The following is a 19,635-nucleotide window of genomic DNA, read 5'->3' as shown; positions in this document are numbered from 1 at the left end:
GCTGACTTTGGTGAAGCAGGAAGCCCTTGGAGTGGCCAAGGCCCTGGTCTTTTTGAGTGACCTCTGCCTTCATGGCCCCAGCCCTCCTGGACCTCATCCCAGGGCCCTCAGGTCAGTGGGCAGCAGCGTCCCCGAAGCAGCCAGGATCCGATTTCAGCCGGGTCACAAAGCAGTTTTGTTCCGGGGAGGCGGCGATTAATGGAACTGCACAGACTCTGGAATCTGATAGACCTGACTTTAGACCCAGCTGCCCCATTTGGCAGCTGACTTTGGGTACCGTCTTGGTCTGACTCAGCTTCAGTTTCGACACCAACAACTTGAGGATTGGACAGACTGTCCTGGGAAACCGGCCTCTCAACTGTAAGGTCCCCGGGAAACTTTCAGTAAATCTTAATTACCTGCTACCTTTCTCACGGGCAACACTTAGCAACACACAGGATCCGCCTTCCCCCTGAAAAACGTCAAGGGTGATGCACCCACTTCCTGGAGCCCAGACTTGGCAACCCCGTCGATGTCTCCCGTCCTCTATCTGAGCCTTTGGTAGCAAAAGAGAAACCGGCGAGGTCTCCAGGCCCTGAGCTGCGGGGGTGAGGAGCTTGAAGCAAGAGAGCATGTGGGTGGCGGGGAAATTCCTTTTCTCGGGTGTTCCAGACGAGGTGGGGGGACGGCCTTGCCGTGGATGAGTCAGCGTGGCCTGGGAAAGGCCCACTGAGGTCGTCATCAGAGAGATCACCAAGTCACCTGATCTGAACGGGCGCTTGTCTTTTTCTCTGGGTGGCCCATGCCCCTGGGGACCGTGAGCTGGCCAGGAACACGCTTGCTGGCTGAGCTGTGACTGGTCCCTCCTGACCCATCAGGGTCGGGCCCAGGGTGCCGGCCGTGGAGGGCAGGGCGGAGCCTGCTGAGGGGTGGGCGATGGACGTGAGGTCAAAGCCGGTTTCCCAGGGTGCGGAGCGGGTCCGCACGAAGCCCAGGAGGCACGGAGCAGGACATGGCTGGACTCCAGTGCCAGCTCCACCACCCACTGGCTTGGGGACTCTGTTGGTTTCCTGGGCTGTTGTCACAAATGGCCACACCCTGGGTGGACTAGAACAACAGAAATTTGTTCTCATGCGTCTGGAGGCTGGAAGTCCAAAACCAAGGTGTTGCAGGGCAGCGCCCCCCACTGAAGGATCCCGGGGAGGGTCCCTCCCTGCCTCCTCCAGCTCCTGTGGCCCCAGCATTCCTTTGCTTGTGGCCGCATCCCTTCAATGCCTGCCTCCGTGGTCACATGGCCTCTCCTCTGTGTCTCTGTGTCTTCTCGTCATACAAGGACACCAGTCACTGGACTTAGGGCCTATCCTACTCCAGTGTGACCTCAACTAATTACATCTACAGAGACCCTATTTCCAAATAAGGTCCTTTTCTGAGGTTTTGGTGGACGTGAATTTTAGGGGACACTTTTCAACCCATGACAGTGACCTTGGGCAGGCACTTTACCCTGCACAGCCCTCGGTCACTCTATTTTGAAAATGAGTGGTCATTAAGAGCCACTTTTTGGGGGCATGGGAGTAAGTGAGGTGCTAGGCCTGCTCGGAGGCAAGCGGCTGATACACTGCATCAGGACAAGAGCCACGTCTGTCATCCTTTTAGAGACAAGGAGATTCAAGAGCCATGCCCTGAACTCACGTTTACATAAAGGAGGCAATCCGCAAGGACATGGGGTAAGGTTATCATTACCTAGCAAATACGATCCCAGACTCGACAAGCGAGCCTCCAAATGGAAATCTGGGACTAAGGAAATTATTCATGTGACTGGCATCTGCATTCATATACATCTGCAGGGGGCAGGGAGGGGTCCCGCTACCAGGGTGCTGTGGCCTCTTCGAGTTTCAGACTCAGCAAAGCACAGCAGTGCGGAGCACCTCTGAGTACCAGGACCACGGGGAAGTTCCCCAAACAGCCCAAACTGTTTAAAGGGCGAGACCCCCAGCCATTTGCAGAGAAAGAAGACGACTCAGGGGTCAGAGGACATGATTCAGGTCACATCACCAACCAGAGATGAGGGAAAATTCACACCTGAGGTCAAGTCTGGAATTCTTCTCACTAAACCCCAGCTGGAGCCTCAGTCTCCAGACCGGGGCTGGTGTCTGAGGAAAGTGAATTTGGCTGATTCTCAAAGTGAGTCTAGATAATTTTCCCCCCAAGAGGCCAAGGAGACAAGACTACGCTCATACCGAAAACATTAAAATGAATCAGCTAGGACTTGTGTTTTACATACAGCACTGGTCTGGTGAGGAGGGATGCCCCTGGTGGGCGTGGGGCTGGGGGAGGTGCCCCCGCCTACAATCCCCTGTCATCATGTGGCCACACACCGTCCCTCCTGGGACAGTTTCCCAGCAGCTGGAACACGGCTGAGTGTTTTGAAAAACCACATTGGTGCAGACAAGGCTATTCCCACTTAGAGAAGAGCCCTGTGCTAGTTCTGAGTCTTTCTATTCGCTCACTCTTTTTTGTATTTAATTAATTTTTATTGGAGTATAATTGATGTACAATGTTGTGTTAGTTTCTGCTGTACAGCAAAGTGAATCAGTTATACGTATACATATACCCACTCTTTTTTAGATTCTATTCCCATACAGATTATTACAGAGTATTGAGTAGATTTCCCTGTGCTATACAGCAGGTTCTTATTAGTTATCTATTTTGTGTATAGTAGTGTGTCTATGTCACTCCCAATCTCCCAATTTACCCCTCGCACCCCTTTCCTCCTTGGTAACCGTAAGTTTGTTTTCTACATCTGTGACTCTACTTCTGTTTTGTAAATAGGTTCATTTGTACCATTTTTTTTATTCCACGTATAAGCGATATCATATGATATTTGTCTTTCTCTGTCTGACTTAGCTCACATTTTTGAAGGACATCCTGGCCCATTACGGATGTTCTAGCTAATTGTTCAGCCTCAGGTTAAGGCTATGTCATAGTTGCTGACTGTAAAGGGCCAGGTGGGTGTGTAAGTGACCTGGTGAGGGTGCAGACAACCCTGCGCCCGGCCAGCCAGGCCAGCGCGACCACCCTGCAGGACGACCGTCGCTGCATCGGGGAAACAGCCTCACTCTTGCTGCCCTGGGGTCTGCCCGTCGCACCCGAGTGTGGCGAGCTCAGCCCCAGGCACAAAGGGACCACTTTCTATTAACCGGGCCCTGCGTGTGCTTCTGCCTGGGGCTGCCTACCTGCTAAGATGGAAGCTTCCGTGGCGAACATCACAGCAAATTCCTGGATGATATCTGCGGGGCTGTCGTTCACGAAGAAGCCCAGGTAGCTGACGGAAGAATGGAGAACCAGAGGCACAGCTGAGGGGAAGGCGCCCAGGGTCCTATCCCCGGCTCTCTTCAGTGCTTCATACAGACACTCCACCTTCTGGTCCTCGCACTGAGGGACAGAGACAGGACAGTCACCTGTTACCTTAACTAATAACAATCAGGCAGCCTCGGGAGCCTCTTTTCTGGTCACGATGCTGTAACATAATTTACCTGGTCCTGGTGTTTGGGGTGATGGATCTGTTCTGTAGCTGGTCCCCAGTTTCTTATAGAATTCAGGTCAAGTTCTTTTTGGAATAGAATAGCCTTTGAGTGCCCAGGTCAAAAATCCCTTGTCCCTCTAAATATGTGCCTCGCTCCGCGTTGAGTTGACCCAGCCCTGCATCCCATCCTGAACCCCCTCCTCCAGTCCTGTGGCCCACAGCTGGGCTCAGGGCTGCATTATTGGCTTCTGGAGGTTTCCCGTAGACACCAAGGTGGCCCCGGGGCACACTGCTCAGAACCTACCCTACTGAGGAGGGTTGTAGCCTACACTTTGGCTGCTGACCTTCAGACCCGGCAGCAGGCCACACGCTCGGCCAGTGATCGAGCCGTCCTTGCCCCCAGCAGGGTCTCCTCTGACGTGGTCTTGGCTCACAAGCTCCCCCTCAACCCTGCTGTCACCCACACACCTGCCCTCTGGCCACACAGCTCTTGGCTCCTTGCTCAGTGAGAAAGACTCCACGCGCCCGTGTGGGACCCCAGTGGAGGCCTGACAGAGCCACCCCCTTCGGGGAGCCGGCCAAATCCTCCTCTCCCCAGCAGCTGGCTCCCTCTGGGCTTCCCACAGCCCTCTTTATTCTCTGAGTTGTGAACCTTATCATCGTTGCTAATGCGCACCCTCAGCTCCCCTGCTAACCAGGAGTGCCCTAAATTCACCCCGTCTGTGGTATCTTTGCAGTCCTCGTAGGGCCTGGAAAGCACGTGGTGCCTGGAGGGCACTCACCTCACGTAATCTGGGAGTATGGAGGCACGTTATACACCGACCTGTAGATGACGGCACTAGTTGGTGGCTGAGCGTTCCCATTTTACAGAATCAAAGGCAAAGAGTGAATCCCTATTACACTCTTCTGCTGGAAGGGGGCACACAGCCACCAGGGCAGGGTGGGACGTGGGGTGGGCGTGAGGGGGCAGCTACCTCGAGAGAAGGGAAATGTGTGTGGGGGTATCTACGTGTGTGGTGTGTCTGTGTGTCATGCTGTGTGTGTCTCTGTGTATCTGTGTGTATATCTGTGTGTGTGACATGGTATCTGTGTGTGGTGTGTCTGTGTGTGATGCTGTGTGTGTCTCTGTGTATGTGTGTATGTGTGCACAAATGGACATGCCTCGACAGGCTGGGAGGAGGAGTTGGAGGCCCCAGTCAGCTCTCTGGCTGTCAGGACCAGGCGTGTCCATTTCTAAGGTCATGTTCGTTGCTGGCTTCACTGCCTCTCCTTTCCCTGATGAGCTCCTAGGACAAGCCAGGAAGGAGCCTGTCACAAATGCCATCAATGTGCAAGTAGGGTGACCAGCTCACCCTGGTTTGCCTGGGACTTTCCTGGTTTCAGCACCTGGGAATCCCTCCCCACTGGCCCTGGCAAATGAGGATGATTGTCAAGGGCTTTGGAAGAAGCTGCTTCTTCTGGGCATCTTCTGGAAGCCTTCCTGCACAGGTCTGCGTCCCCCTTTCCGTGCAGCGCAAGGAGCCTGGGACAGAGGGCTCCTTGGGCCCCGGTGGGACCCTTAGAGTTTGCTGGCAGCAGAGCCGGGGCGGGGCCAGGGTGTGCCCTCCGTACTTTTCTCTGGTCGGGAGCCACAGTGGTGTCTGCCCCTCCTTCCCTCATTCTCATGCCTCCCTCTTGTCTTTTGAGCATCCCAGGTCCTTCTCACCTCCCAGGACCCCATCCTGGCAGCTGGACCTGGTTCTCTGAACATCTTTCAAATCAGAGGGCTGGTCCCCCAGGCAGGGAGAAGTCCTACATCTGTGGCTGGCCAACCTGTTCTTCAATTGATCCATCACACACATGTGAAGCACCCACTCTGTTTGAGGCATGGTGCTGGTCTCTGGGGGGCAATGGTAAGTGAATTATCCTCCTTCCCTTGAGCGGGTCAGTCCAGTGAGGGATGCAGAACTGCACCAGACACATGGCCATGCAACAGGGAAAGAGTGCCACTAGACTTAGAAACAAGAGGATGGTGGGAGCACAAAGGGCAGCAACCTCTTCTGCCTGGGGAGCTGGGGAAGACTCAAAAAGGGAGGGGATAAATGAGTTGGGTTCTGAAGGATGAATAGAAGTTGACCAGACAAAGATGAGGAGGAAAGTAAAGGATATCTCACACAAAGAATCCAGGTAACACCACCATTGTGGACCACCCTGTGAAAGTAAACCCCTCAATTTTGCCCCATCACCACCTAGTTATGGCAGAAAATGACTCAGCTGCTGTGTTAATGAGCATTAAAAACTCCTTGGACTGACTCACCGTGAAGAAGTCACAGAGCGTTATGTGAGGGAAGACCTCATGGGCTCTGTTCTTTGCGCACTGACGCCTGCTCTCTCTCCAGAACTCTTGAAGTTTGTCCAGCAGGGGTCCCGTGGGACAGAGGAAAAGGGCGTACTCCTGGGGGATGGGGTCGTCGAGAGAAGGATCATTGCAATGGCAGTGCAGCCTGCAACAGAGAATGGGACACTTTTACCTGGCGTCGTGGCCAAAAGAGTCTTTCCCCATGGAGGACACAGGACAGTGGTGACAGCAACTCAGAACAGCAGGCCGTGCAGAGCAGAGGTGTCCGTGCCCGGGCGGGACTTGCCGACCACGGGGCTGAGTGTGGCCGCAGAGCAGGTCAGCGTCCAGCCAGGTCTCAGATCCTGGCTAGTCTGATTCCCAGGCCAAAGACCCAGAAAAGGAGAGAAAGGTGACAGAAACACTCAAAACTGGTCTTCTAATGGTCTTTGTGGGCCAGGCATCTCCTTAGGGTTGAAAATTTTGTGGAAAAAAACTCACACTTTAATTTCATCTCCAACTTCAAATTAAGTGTAAAAATCAAAGCCACAAGGAACTAGACAGAACTTAGGTGGCTACTATATTTTCTTTCAATTCAGAAAATTATTTTAAATACTAAAAAAAAAAATACTAGGAAAAATGACATAGAGCCCCCAATTCAAGTTCATTCTCACCAAAAATAAAAAAAAAAATTGAGACAACCACGAGACGCTAATTTTCTCACTTGTCAAATTAACAGAATGTCTTTGAGAGGGTAAAAGTTATGCTTAATTGTGTCAAAGGTGCAGTGAGACTTAAGGATGAATTTCTGCAAACTTTACACATAGCAATTTGCTAAGATGTGTCAATAGCCTTAAAATACCCATTCCATTTGAACTAATAATTCCACTTCCAGAAATTTATCCGAAGCAGAAAGCAAAAAGTATAGATAAGACTGCATATAACATATTTATTGTACGGTTATTTATAATAAGAAAGAAGGAAAAAATGAGAAAAAAGATAATAACTTTATCATGCAGTCATTGGAAATTATGGATTTGAATAATTTTTGATGACTCAGAGAAGCGCTTGTGATATAATATTGAATTTAGGAATCAGGGTACAACCACTGGAGAAAACATAAGATACACACAAATACCTTCTCCTTAATAAAAAAATACCAATAGAGGAAGCTATACCCCTTCCATTGTAGCTCACTTCCCCTTTTCTAGAGGAAACCTCAAGTCTTAATCTGCTCTGTTTTCTTCTAGACATTTAGGTAACAAATCCACAGATAGCACTTGTGTGTGTTTTATATAAATCATAAGCTATTGTTCAAATTATTCTGCAACTTGCATTTTTTACTCAAACCTGTGTTTTTGTAATCTCTCCACATTAATGCACATACATCTGGGGAAGTTTGTCAGAATGAACCTTCTAAGGGCTGTATAACAGTGCATCATCTATGTAGGTAATATCTCATCCACCCATGCCATTGATGGACATTTAAATTGTTTTCTTTTCTTAAAATTTCATAGCACTGTGATCAAGATCTTTGTACATGTCTTTTTAGGTCCTCTGTGTTTCTCCAGGGAATGTACTTGGACATGAACTTCTGGGCGGCAGCTACACATTTTCAGTGTGGATATTCACCGCTATTGCAGCTGAGAAAGTGAGAGACCGCCTTCCCCTCATCCTCACCAAAACTTGAAGCCGCCTTTTGTTGTTAACGGCATCCTAATTTGCAGCCCCCCGCCCCCGATTAGGAGTGAGGTTGGGCCCACTCTCACAGAATCTAGGTCGCCCACCACCTCCCTGTTCTTCGGTGGGTCTGCTGGGCTTTCTGGCTGAGTCACCACTAGCACGACCCTCAGGACAGTGGGTCTTGTTTTTAATTCCAATTCTGCAATTGACTTTGGGGTTAGCCTAGCCCAGAGGGTCCCAGGTGCTTCCCTTTGTCCTGTACGGGGCTGGCATTTTTGCCCTTGGCCTAGAGTTTTTGGAGGCGGAGGGGGTTCCCGCTGAGGACACGCTGAGCCCTCAGAGACCTGGTGCCAGTGTCTGCCATCCTGCTCTGGGGAGGGCACCCCAGCCTGGCGGGACCTGGGATTTTTGTTTGATTTTCACTGCAGCTATTCCGGGGCGGAGCATGAGGGGACTTCCCACCAGGGGCAGAATGATGGCATCATGCCACACGTGGTCGGGACTGAGTTTTAGAGAACAGGGTGTCCTCTTTGATTCCCAGGGCAGGAAACCGAGGCCCGTAGCAGCAGGAGGCTGGCAGAGCCGCAGAGCTGAGGGCTGGCTGAGCCTCCTGGAACCCAGAGCTCCCCACAGCCCCCAGGCACCTGGCACCCTGAGGGGCAACGTGCGAGGCCTTGGGGGGCATTCAGCACCACCTGCAAGTTCTCGCCCCATCAGAGGCGGAGAGAGTGGCAAACTCGCCTTCCTATCAGCAAAAATGGCTCTCCCCTATTTACTAAACAAATCACATGGATATTGTTCTTCACTGACAGGCACATTTGGATTAAATCAGACTTTTAAGTGAAGAAAACGTTGTTCAAAGTTCTCTCTCTTTTGTTTTCCATTTTAACCGGGGCATCTTTATTCCTTTCCCTGGGGGCTGGGTGGGCGGCATGGAGCTTCCCCGCCCCCCGGAGTGTCCTGGGCACTTCCAGCGCCCACCCTGCAGAGACCTCACCGCACCCACCAGTCTGACGCCTCCGCCGCTGTCTTCCTTCCAGTGGCCGCCAACGCCTTGAGCCTGTGGGGAGGGAGAACGCGAGGAGCTCTCAGAACCTGCCTTCTGTTCTTTGGGAAAGGTCAGAGAGACAGGAGTGTCCCTGCAACACATGGGACCTTAGGGGGTCCCCCCCGGGGGCTGGACGGCCAGACCTCACAGTGGGATGCAGCGTCCAGGTCTCCGCCCTCCGCGTGGCACCACTGCGGTTTTGGAAACGCAGACGCCCTGCATCTCAGCCCATCATTTTCCTTCCCTGGCCCCCACCTCCAGTCCCTGGCACGGAGTCCAAGGGCTCCTGTCCTGAGGTCCACCCACACCCGAATCCCGCGTCCCCATCCCTCCCCAACGCACCTGCTCCCAAGACAGGTGGACCCGCTCTTGGACCCTCGAGCCGGCTGTGCAGGGCCATGTCCCAGGCTTGCACACGTGCCTCCTTGCCAAGATTAGGCCCGGTGCCAACATGCCCTGGGGGAAATGGCACTGGGTCTTCCAGGCTCGGCTCAGATGTTCCTCTTCCAGGAAGCCCTCCGCAAACCACCCAAGCAGGATGCCCGTGCAGCTCCCCTGCACTTCCCCACCGCACACATGGCCACCTTGCCCCTCATCTCAATGGACTTGAGTCCATCTCCCTGATCGACTGGACCGCGAGGTCCCTGGGCCTAACCAAGTCTTACTCATCCTTGAATGAATGTACCCTGAATGGAGTTTAACTGCAGGGGACTGAACTGGACAGAATGGAGTTTGGTGAAGGTAATTCATCCAGGAATTCAGCCTGGAAGTAGCCGGCGTTGACCAGGCACCCAAGACGGCCAGTGCCCAGCGCTGCTGTCTCAGAGGATACTGGCGGGGATGAGGCTGCCTGGAGAAGTTAACAGGAACCTTACCTAGGTGCTCTCGCCTAAGGGAGACGTTTAAAACACGTTTCTCCACCTCCAACACACAGCTGTTTAAACTGGAAGGAATTTTGAGTATGTCCCCAACGGTGGCTTCGGTCACGTAATAAAGCGTGAGTGTTACAAGCACCGGGAGTGGGGTTCCAGCCCTGCCCCTCCAGAATCTGCCCTCTCCGGCCTCGGTGTCCCCGTCTGCCCCTGATGGACGGTGCCCCCGTCTGCCCCTGATGGACGGTGCCAGGCCCACGGCAAGCACCCTGTACACGCCTGGTTCTGTTCCCGTCTCACAGACCCCCGGTTCACTATGAGCATAACATGACAACAAAGTCCTGATTTGGGTTGGGGAGGAAAGGGGTCCCGCCTCAGTCATTCCACGCAGTTGGGCAAGGGTTTGTCATCTGTTTAAGGAGAGTTTGCCCCCTCCCAAATCCGAGGTTACCTAAGGGGACTTATGATGTATTTCCCACATGAATAAACACGTGAAAAGCACCAGATCTAAGAACACTGTGGAAGCTGCAACCTGATGTCGGTCTCAAGCTCATTGTTTTGGGGGACCCCGTCCTCTCCCGGAGGGTAACCTTCAAGGTGGAGTCATCTCTGTGTGGCCCTTCTCCTTGGATAAGTAGGACTATGTCCACCCTGCTCGGGGAGTTCCTTAACCATTTCGCTCCATTATCAGACATTCAAGAGAGTCCCCCCTAAGGACAAGGGGTTTCCCTGCATATTTAGAACTACATTCTTGTGTATTTTAAGAGGTCCCAGCATCAGAGACCCACCCGGCTTTGAGGCTTTCAAATTCGAGTCTAAAAAGCTGTCTCAGATTCCCTGAGCTGCCCACAGAGGGGGTACAGCCAGGCCCCTCCAAACCCTGCTTCCAATTTTCACAAATTTCAAGGTCCCTCCATCACCGGCCAGCAGAGTTTGTCTTTAAAAGGCAAAGATCGTGTCATTTATAAAAGCAGAAAAGGCCTCATTTTGAGCCGATCTCTGGCCCTGCATGGTGCACCCCTTGACAGGAAGTAAGCGCTCTGAGCCACCTGCAGTTTTGTGGCCACAGAGGGGCCAGCTCAGGGTCCAGGGCACACGGCCAGGCAGGGCGGTACTCACGCGGTGTGTGCCGGGAAGCCCATGCTCAGGAGGGGGTCCAGGAGCGAGGTGGTGCTGCGGCCCTTGAGCTTGTTGGAAACCTTGGCATAGATCTGAGTCTCACCCGCTGCCATCGCTTCCTGATGCCGACTGAAGCAGATAAAGCAGGGAGGGAGAGGCAGGGGAGGCTGGGGCTGAGATGAGAAACCTCAAGCCCTTTTTGATCTTTCTGACAAAAGCTAATATCCTGTTTGCATGAGCTATTGGTTTTCAGAATTCTCTTTGCAGAGTGTGGTTGTAAGGTCCACCAAGCCCCTTCCACAGTGGGGTTTGGGGTCCACAGGTCCAACCGAGTACCTGCATGGGATCGGCCTTAGCTCTGACTTGGGCTGTATTTGGGAGCGAGTCAGCCTGGGAGGGAGGGGGCAGGGTGTGGGAGGGGAAGCCGGTGTGGGGTTAACCCCGAGCCACTGGATCTTAGCTTCCTTACCTGCAAGACACTGCATCTAGTGTCCCTGCTAGCTCTAAAAGTTTTGGCTCTTTTAGTTATTCATTGACTTTTTTTTTTTTAATTTAAAAAACTTTTAAAGTTTAATATGCATGCAGAAAAGCTGATGAATCCTACATGTACAGCTCAATACATTTTCATATACATTTTCATAAAGTGAGCTCACTAACCTAATCCTCCAAGACCAGCAATAAAACAAAGGTCCTCAACCAGGGGAATTTTGGCCCCCATCCCCAGGGACCACTGGCAATGTTTGGAGACACTGTTGGTTGTCACAGCTGGAGGAGGGGGTGTTTGCTACCTGCACCCAGTGGGTTGAGGCCAGGAATGATGCAGCGTACCTGACAGCAAAGAAGGGTCCAGACCAAGATGTCAACAGTGCCAAGGTTGAGAAACCCTGTTCTAGAACATCACCAGAACCTCAGAAACCCCCTGGCCCCCAGCGTCATTCCCCCAGCCTCCTAGTTTTCTCCTCCCTACCCCAAAATGTAGCTGCTGTGCTCACTTGTATATTAATTTTGCTCATCTTTGAATCTGACATAAACAGAACCGTATAGCATGTACTCTTTCACGTCTGATTCCTTTTGCCCAAAATTATGAATGTGAAATTTATCCACGTTATTGAGTGTAGCCATGGTTCACTGTATTGCTGTGAACTATCAGATAAATGCACCATAATTTATTTCTCTAGTTCTCAGTTGATGTACATTTGGGGGGTTTTCAGTTTTGCTGCTGCACACATTCTTGTATATGTGTTTGAGTGCCCCATGCATGCATTTCTGTTAGGCACCCGTCTAGGTGTGGGATAGGGAGGTCATAGGACATGTGCATCCTTCATTAGAAACTGCCAAGCAATTTTATAAAGCAGTTGTACCAACTTGCCCCCTCGCCAGCAGTGGACGAAAGTTCCTGCTGTTCTACATCCTTGCCCACACTTGATGTTATCAGTCTTTCAGCCAGTCTGGGGGTGTGTCATTGTATCTCACTCTGGTTCTAACTTGCATTTCCCCAAATGTCAGTGACACTGAGCACCATGAGACAGGCTATTGACCATCTGAACTTCCTCTTTGGGGATGGGCCTCTTCTAGTTGTCTGCCATTTTTAAATTGGATTGTTTGTGCTTGCTTATCAATTTGTGGAAACTCTAGAGATGAGTCTTTTGTTGGATGCCTTTACAGGTAATTTCTTCCAGGCTTTGGTTTGCTTTTTTAATCTCTTAGTAATGTCTCTGGGCGAAACAAAAGTTCTTAATTTGAATAAAAATTAATTTAGCAATCTTTTCTTTAGGGTTAGAACTTCCTACATCTTATTTAAGAAATCGTTGTTAATCCAACATTGATGGAGATAGTCTCCTATGTTTTCTTCTTGGAGCTTTACCCTGTTTGTGGTTCATATTTAGCTCTATGATCCCCTTGAATTAATTCTCTATACGGTGGGAGGTAGGGGTAAAAGTTCATTTATTTCCCTATACCTTTATTCATTGAAAAGACCATCCTCTGCCCAGTGAATTGCAGTAGAATGCTTATTATAAGTCAGTTGACTGAATATGTATTAGTCTGTTTCTGACTCTATTATGGTTTCCTGTTTGATTTGTTCATTTTTGTGTCCACACTACACTATTTTAATTACTATAATGCTAAGGCCTCTGATTTGTGTCTTCTACTTCAAGATTGTCTTGCTCTTCTGGGCCCTTTGATTTTTCATATAAATTTAAAAATCAGGTTGCCATAGTGAGCCATTGGAGAGTGCAGAAAGACCCTCATATGTAGCCAAACTGATTCTCAACAAAGGGATCAATGTAATTCATGGGGGAAGGGGTAATATTTTCAACAACTAGTGCTGAAAAACTGCATATTGATATGGGAAAAATATGAACCTCAACCCTTTCTCCACATCATGCCCCCAAATTAACCCAAAATGTATGATAAACCTAAATGTAAAAGCTAAAACTATGAAACTTCTAAAAGGAAAAGACTTTGCTATGTTGGAGTTTGCAAAGTTTTCTTACTACATAAAAAGCATGAATCGTACAAGAAGAAAATTGATAAATAGGACTTCATCAAAATTGAAAACATCTGCTCTTGAAAAGACATCATAAAGAAAATACAAAGGCCAGGCACAGACTGGGAGAGAATATCATCATATATACACCTGACAAAGGACTTATATCCAGAATATAGAGAGAATATAATATAATATACCGCAAGTCCCCTACATACGAGCGAGTTCCGTTCCGAGAGCACATTCGTAAGTCCAATTTGTTAGTAAGCCCAACAAAGTTAGCCTAGGTACTCTACTAACAAACACAATCTGCTATATACCGCTGCTTTTACACTTGCTTCCAGACATCCTGGGCTGGAAATAAAGACACTGTACTGCTGTACTCTATACAGTACTGTACAGTAAAGTACACAAAAGCACAACCACTAGTAGAGGATGCACGCACGTGACAATGTACGCTAGACACGTGAACTAACTTACGTGATTGGACATGCGAACGCACGTTTGCATCTTTGACAGTTCACAACTTGAAGATTCATATGTAGGAGACTTACTGTAATTGCATATGTATCTATTGTGTGTATTTATATTATTATAATCAATAATAAGAAAACAAACAATCCAGTTTAAAGATAGTCATAAGATCTAAATGGACACTTAACAATAGAAGATACATGAATGGCTAATGAGGCTGTGAAAAGACATTCAATATCATTAGTCATCGGGGAAATGTAAATTAAAACCACAACGTGATACCACAACACATTTACTAGAAGAGCTAAAATTGAAAAGACAGACAATACCAAGTTTTGACAAGACTGTGGAATAACTGGAACTCTCATAACGTTGTTGGTGGGAATACAAATTTGTCCAACCAGTTTGGAAAACATTTTGACAGTTTCTTATAGTTAAACATACATATGCTATATGACCAATCCATTCTTAGCAATCTGCCACAGAGAAATGAAGATGTATGTCCACAGTAAGACTTGTATATGAATGTCCATGATGGCTTTATTCACAAGAGACCCAAACTATAAAGAGTCCAAATGTCCATCAGCTGGAGAATGGATACACAAATTATGGTATATTCAATCAATGGGATAACACTCATCAATAATAAGGAACACACCGCTGATTCATGCAACAGCATGGATGAATTTAAAAGAACATTTTGTTGGCTGAAAGAAGCCAGACACAAGATCCTGCATACTATATGATTTTATTTAAATGAAATCCTAAAAACGGTAAAACTAATCTATAGAAACAGAAAGCAGATAACGTGGTTGACCAAGACTAGTGTATGCAGGGGTTTGGGGGGATAATGGAAATGTCCTATTTCCTGATTTGGTGGTGACTATATGGGTGCATAGATGGTCAAGACTGACTGAACTAACCACTTAGGATGGGTGCATTTTATAGTGTGTAAACTAAACCTCAATAAAATTGATTTTAAAAAAGGAAAGGGAAGGAATCCAGAGGAAAATAAAAAGCAGTATGCCAATTTCCACAAATAAAAAGGCCTGCTGGGATTTTGTTGGAGATTTCGTTGACTCCATAGATCAATTTCAACAATGTGGAGTCTTTCATTTCATGAGTATGGTATATCTCTCTATTTATTTAATTTCTTGTAGTAATGCTTTGTAGTTTTCAGGGTCTTGTACTTCTGTCATTAAGTTTATTCCTACATGTTGTATGTTTTTGATGCCATGGTTTAAAAATAATTTCAGTTTCCATTTGTTTGCTGCCAGTGTATAGAAATACAATTGATTTTTACGTATTGACATCACATCCAATAATCTGGCTGAGATCACTTATTAGTTCTAATATTTGGTAGATGCTTTTGGATTTTCTATGTACACAATTATGTAATCTTCAAATAATGACACTTTTCCCCTCACTTTCTAATATTTATCAACCTTATTTCCTCTTCTTGCCATATTGTCTGGCAAAGACCTCCAATGCCATGTTGAATAAAAATGGCTTTTTGGTAGATACTCTTTATCAAATAAAAGAAATTCCTTTTCACTCCTAGTTTACTGAAGTGTTTTAAAATTTCATTAATGGATATTAAATTTTATCTTATGCTTCTTCTGCGTCTATTGAGGCGATCATGTTGTTTTCCTTCTTTATTCAATGAATGAGGTAACTTACACCAATTGACTTTTGAATGTTAAATCGATCTTGTTTTCCAAAGATAAAACCTCCTTGTCTATAATATGTTATCCTTTTTATATATCGCTGGAATCAATTTGTTAATGTTTTGTTTAAAATCTTTGCATTAATATTTGTAAGTTAGCTTGGCCTTTTGTTTTCCCTTCTTGTAATTTCCTTGTCAGGTTTTGGTATCGGCAGTGATCAACTCATTCTGACTTACCTGTGACTTTCTTGGTCTTAGCACTGAAAGTTCCCATCCTAGGAAAACCCTCTCAGTCCTAGGAAAACCCTCTCAGTCCCAGGAAAACAAGGACAGTTGGTCACCCTAGCATCAGCCTTATTCTGGCCCTCATAGATGTGTTGGGAAGTGTTAACTCTCTCTAAATTCTCTGAGTTTTTGTAAGTTTGGTATAATTTCTTTCTTAAATATTTGAAAAGATTTATCAGTGAAGTCATCTGAGCCTAGAATTTGCTTTTTGGGGAAGTTTTAAACTATGGATTTACTTTATTTAAGCGATATAGGACTATTTTTCTTGTATGTGTTTGATTAAATTGTTTTTCAAGGAATTTGACCATCTTATGTAAGTTGCCAAATTCCCAGGCACTTCCAATTCTGTTACATAGTTTCTGTATCCAGATTGTTATCCTAAAAAATAAAAGTCAGTTATTTTACCAGCAAAAATGGGTTTATTTGAGAATAACAGAGAATTGCAATTCAGGACAAGCAAGTCACAGTAAAACCAACAGGCAAGTCTAATAAACAAAGGAGAGGAACATTATTTTATAGTAAAAAGGAGGAAGCTGGGAGGGCTTATTTTGAACTAAGTCCATTGGATAAAAGTGAGAGTTCAGGGTGATGATGGTTTTTCACTGGCTGAGTTACCGGGGTGGTCAATTTCTTGTAGGAGATGTAATGTGCATCTTTTCCTGTTAGGGCTGCATAGTTTGTGATTCTTTCCTTTTGGTGATCCTTCTGCTGGGGTCTGTAATTGACAATTCTTCCTGTAATTGACAATTCTTCATGTAATTGATGTCTACCTGTGTGTCTGTGAGAACTCCCACTTCTGGCCTTCCAATTCCATTTTTTTTTTTTTTTTTAAAGATTTATTTTTTTATTGATTAATTGATTGATTGATTGCTATGTTGGGTCTTCGTTTCTGTGCTAGGGCTTTCTCTAGTTGTGGCAAGCGGGGGCCACTCTTCATCACGGTGCGCGGGCCTCTCACTATCGCGGCCTCTCTTGTTGCGGAGCACAGGCTCCAGACGCGCAGGCTCACTAATTGCGGCTCACGGGCCTAGCTGCTCTGCGGCATGTGAGATCTTCCCAGACCAGGGCTCGAACCCGTGTCCCCTGCATTAGCAGGCAGATTCTCAACCACTGCGCCACCAGGGAAGCCCTCCAATTCCATTTTAGTGAGGTTTCCCTCTTAATTTTCACAAGGTTTTACAATATTGGTTTTATTATTCTTAGATATTTGATTATTATTGATGCACTGTAAAGTATATCTTTTAAAAATTTCATGTTCCTACTCTCTGTTGCTGGTAAATCAAAATACTGTTGATTTCACATTATTTTACACTCAACTTATATCCACAAGTCTTACTTGACTTACTTATTAATTCTAAAAGTTTATCTTTAGAATTTTAAAGATATTCTTTGTGCAGAAATAATTTTGCCCATGAATAATACTAGCTTTATTTCTTTTTTTTTTAACCAGTACATATTCTTTTCTTTTAAAAATTCTCCCTTCCTTCCTTCCTTCCCTCCTTCTTCCCTTCCTTCCTTTATTCCTTTCTTTTTCTTTTGTCTTTTTTCTTTTTTCCTTTTTTTTTTTCCTTTCTTTTTCCTCCTCCTCCTTCTTTTTTCAGTTTTATTGCACTGGTTTGGACACCAAATATTGAATACATATGACATATACCTATATAGTGCATCTCCTTATATTTTTGTCCACCTCAGAGGAAAAAGTTTCAATATTTCACCTTTAAATGTGAAAAGTAAAAATTATATTTTAAAGTAATATCTTTTTCCTTTGAGAATTTCAAAAGATGAAATAATTTCAAAATCAAATGAATTATAGATCTTAAATTTGAATGTCTGAAAATAGGCAAAGCTTGTTACCCAAAGGGAAACAAGTAGATCTGGGGTCTGCAATAGAGCCTCTCCTCAAACATACTTTTCTCTTCTAATAGTAAACCACTTTTTGAACAATGGTGCTTATAACACATTAAAATGTAAATTTCTTTTTTTTTTTTTTTTAAATATCTTATCTGTGTAAACCAGGAAGTGCCCTATCTAGCTTAATTCCTTTCTCTTAGACTGAAAAGTTATCTTCAAAGGCCAACAGTGAAAAGACTAAAGCTTCCTGATCAACGATTTCTACTGTGGCTGACCCCCAAAGCCTCCCTTCACTCGCTAAAGGAATCAAGGTGGAAACAGACCACACCTGTAACTCAAGCTGTGTGAAGATGGTCACTAAGGCTTCACAGCTTCTAGAGGAGTCCTCAGGGGAGGATGCCCCTTCTCAGACCTTCAAACCGAGACCTCTGAAGACATTAGCTTGGTGAATATCAGATGCCAGCCCTACGTATGCTGATTTCTGTCTCCTTAACATTTTATTTTGAGTTTGGTGGAATTGAATTGTAGGTAACCTTTCTGAAAAGCTACTTGATGGTGGTAGAAGTCCAGCTACCCTCATGGGTTCTTTCCCTAATACCCCCTGGTGAATTGGCTCAATCTTTGACTTCATCTGACACACATGCCGACATGTGGACACATGGTAATATGACCTCGTGGTTGCTTTTGGTTTTCTGCATGTCTACTCGGTATTGTCCATCCACCTAGGTTTACAATCAGCTCGTATACACGGAGGCCCATCATACACTCACCATTGTGCTGGACACCCAAAGAGTACATTCTAGACTCTGTCCTTCGAGAGCTGTACCACACTTGGGAGCGCCAGCTATGACACTCAGGTAAAAGCAAAGAAAGAACTAAGTTCTAAGTTTCCTGTCGCTGCCTTTGAGAGCAAATACTCCTTCAGGGACTGGGGAGGGTAGTTAGGACAGATGTAAAGAAGGGATGCATGGGCTTGAGGGACACCTGGTGTTAAATGCAAAAGACACTGAGAGATATGTGGGCAGGTGCTCGGAGGTGGGAAAACAAGACTGAAGTAAATCACGATTGGCTGAATATAGCTCTTTGGCTACTGTTGCCATTGGCAAATCCCACCAATACGACCTTCAAAATCAATCCCAAACCCTGCCCTTGATCTCCACCTGCACCACCAGCACCCTGGTCGCAGTCGTGGAGGCCCAGGGTTTCAGTAGCCTCCTCCTGGTTCTCTGTACACACAAACCTGCCCCTATACTTGGTGCACACAGGTAGATCCCCACCACACCCGGGGATCTACCACATCAGCTCCTCCGCCCCTTCCCTCAGGTGGATGCCAAACCAGAGTCCTTCCAGGAGCCCGGGCTCTCCAAGCTCTGCCCATTGGCCTCTCCAGGCACATAGGCTTTCCTGAGTTTCTCCAACACTCCTAACTCATCCTCTCCACTGGGCCTTTGGCACTGATGGTCCCATGCTTGGAGCAAGCTCCCCTCTTAGCTGGAGACAGGCTGGGGCCTGGGACCCTTTGCTGCAGTGCTTGCACCTGGACAAACGTCTCCTAGAGAAACAAAATGCAAAGAAACTATAAAGGACTAAAAATAACTTCGTGCATGCACAGTTAGGGCAAATTCTGGACAAGAAGATTCAAAAAATACAAAAAGACCAAAAAAAAAAAAAACAAACCCCAACTGCCACTTCTGAAGAGCCGGGAGCAAAAGCAGGGCACTGTGCATGCCCCCTGCACTCGACACCACCAAAGGGGTGGGCAGACCACCTAAGTCACCCCTCTGGCCTGACCCCTGGACACACCCCTACCCTCACCCCATATCAGGAACCAGCTCAACTCCCCTTGGGGAGCGATCAGGGGGACCTGTTACTTGCTTTTGCTCCTTCCTCGGCTGCAGGAGCCCCAGTACAGCCTTGCCTGAATTTCTTGTCTGGCCTCTTATCAATTTCTATTGGTTAAGGAGGCCAAGAATCCTGGTTAGTATCAAGCTCACAAGACCCACTTTATCACATCATCGAGGGCTCTACTAAAACATCACTTCCTTCCTGGAGGCCTTCCTCCACCACACTGTCCCATCATGATCTAAACCTCTCCCAGCCTCATCTCTTCCTAGTGTTTGTCATCACCTGAGGCCACAGGTGAGCGCTTTGTCCCCTCTGCCACCTGCTCTGAGTCTAGATGGTTGGCTCATGGCAGATGGCCCATCAATATTTGCTGAATCAATGAATGCATGATTCTCACCTAGCTCACATTCACCCTGGCCTTCCAAAGGGGCCCCTAGTCCCCTGCCCACAGCAGCAGGGCTCTGTGCTTTCCCTGATAACACATCTTT

The 19,635-nt window shown here is 47.1% G+C and overlaps 1 protein-coding gene across 2 annotated transcripts in view; it reads right to left on the bottom strand.

Annotated features, from left to right (window-relative positions):
- UBASH3A (ubiquitin associated and SH3 domain containing A) overlaps window positions 1-19,635 on the bottom strand; it is a 57,164-nt gene that overhangs the window by 37,160 nt on the left and 369 nt on the right. The window contains exons 2-6 of one of the 2 annotated variants that reach the window (XM_082461123.1): window positions 17,631-18,854; window positions 10,542-16,188; window positions 8,509-8,562; window positions 5,799-5,985; window positions 3,213-3,411 (exon numbers count right to left, since the gene is read on the bottom strand). In XM_082461123.1, the coding sequence (XP_082317249.1) occupies window positions 3,213-3,411; window positions 5,799-5,985; window positions 8,509-8,562; window positions 10,542-10,654 (553 nt within the window). In that variant the 5' untranslated portion in view covers window positions 10,655-16,188; window positions 17,631-18,854. Of the gene's footprint in view, window positions 1-3,212; window positions 3,412-5,798; window positions 5,986-8,508; window positions 8,563-10,541; window positions 16,266-17,630; window positions 18,855-19,635 lie in introns of those variants that run through there. The other variant, XM_082461124.1, reaches the window with a different exon arrangement.

Source organism: Balaenoptera physalus, assembly GCF_965194825.1.
Source record: "Balaenoptera physalus genome assembly, chromosome: 4".
In the NCBI taxonomy this organism is placed as follows: Eukaryota; Metazoa; Chordata; class Mammalia; order Artiodactyla; family Balaenopteridae; genus Balaenoptera; species Balaenoptera physalus.
Note: the sequence above shows the minus strand (reverse complement) of the source record. Positions and strands in the feature narration are given on the sequence as shown.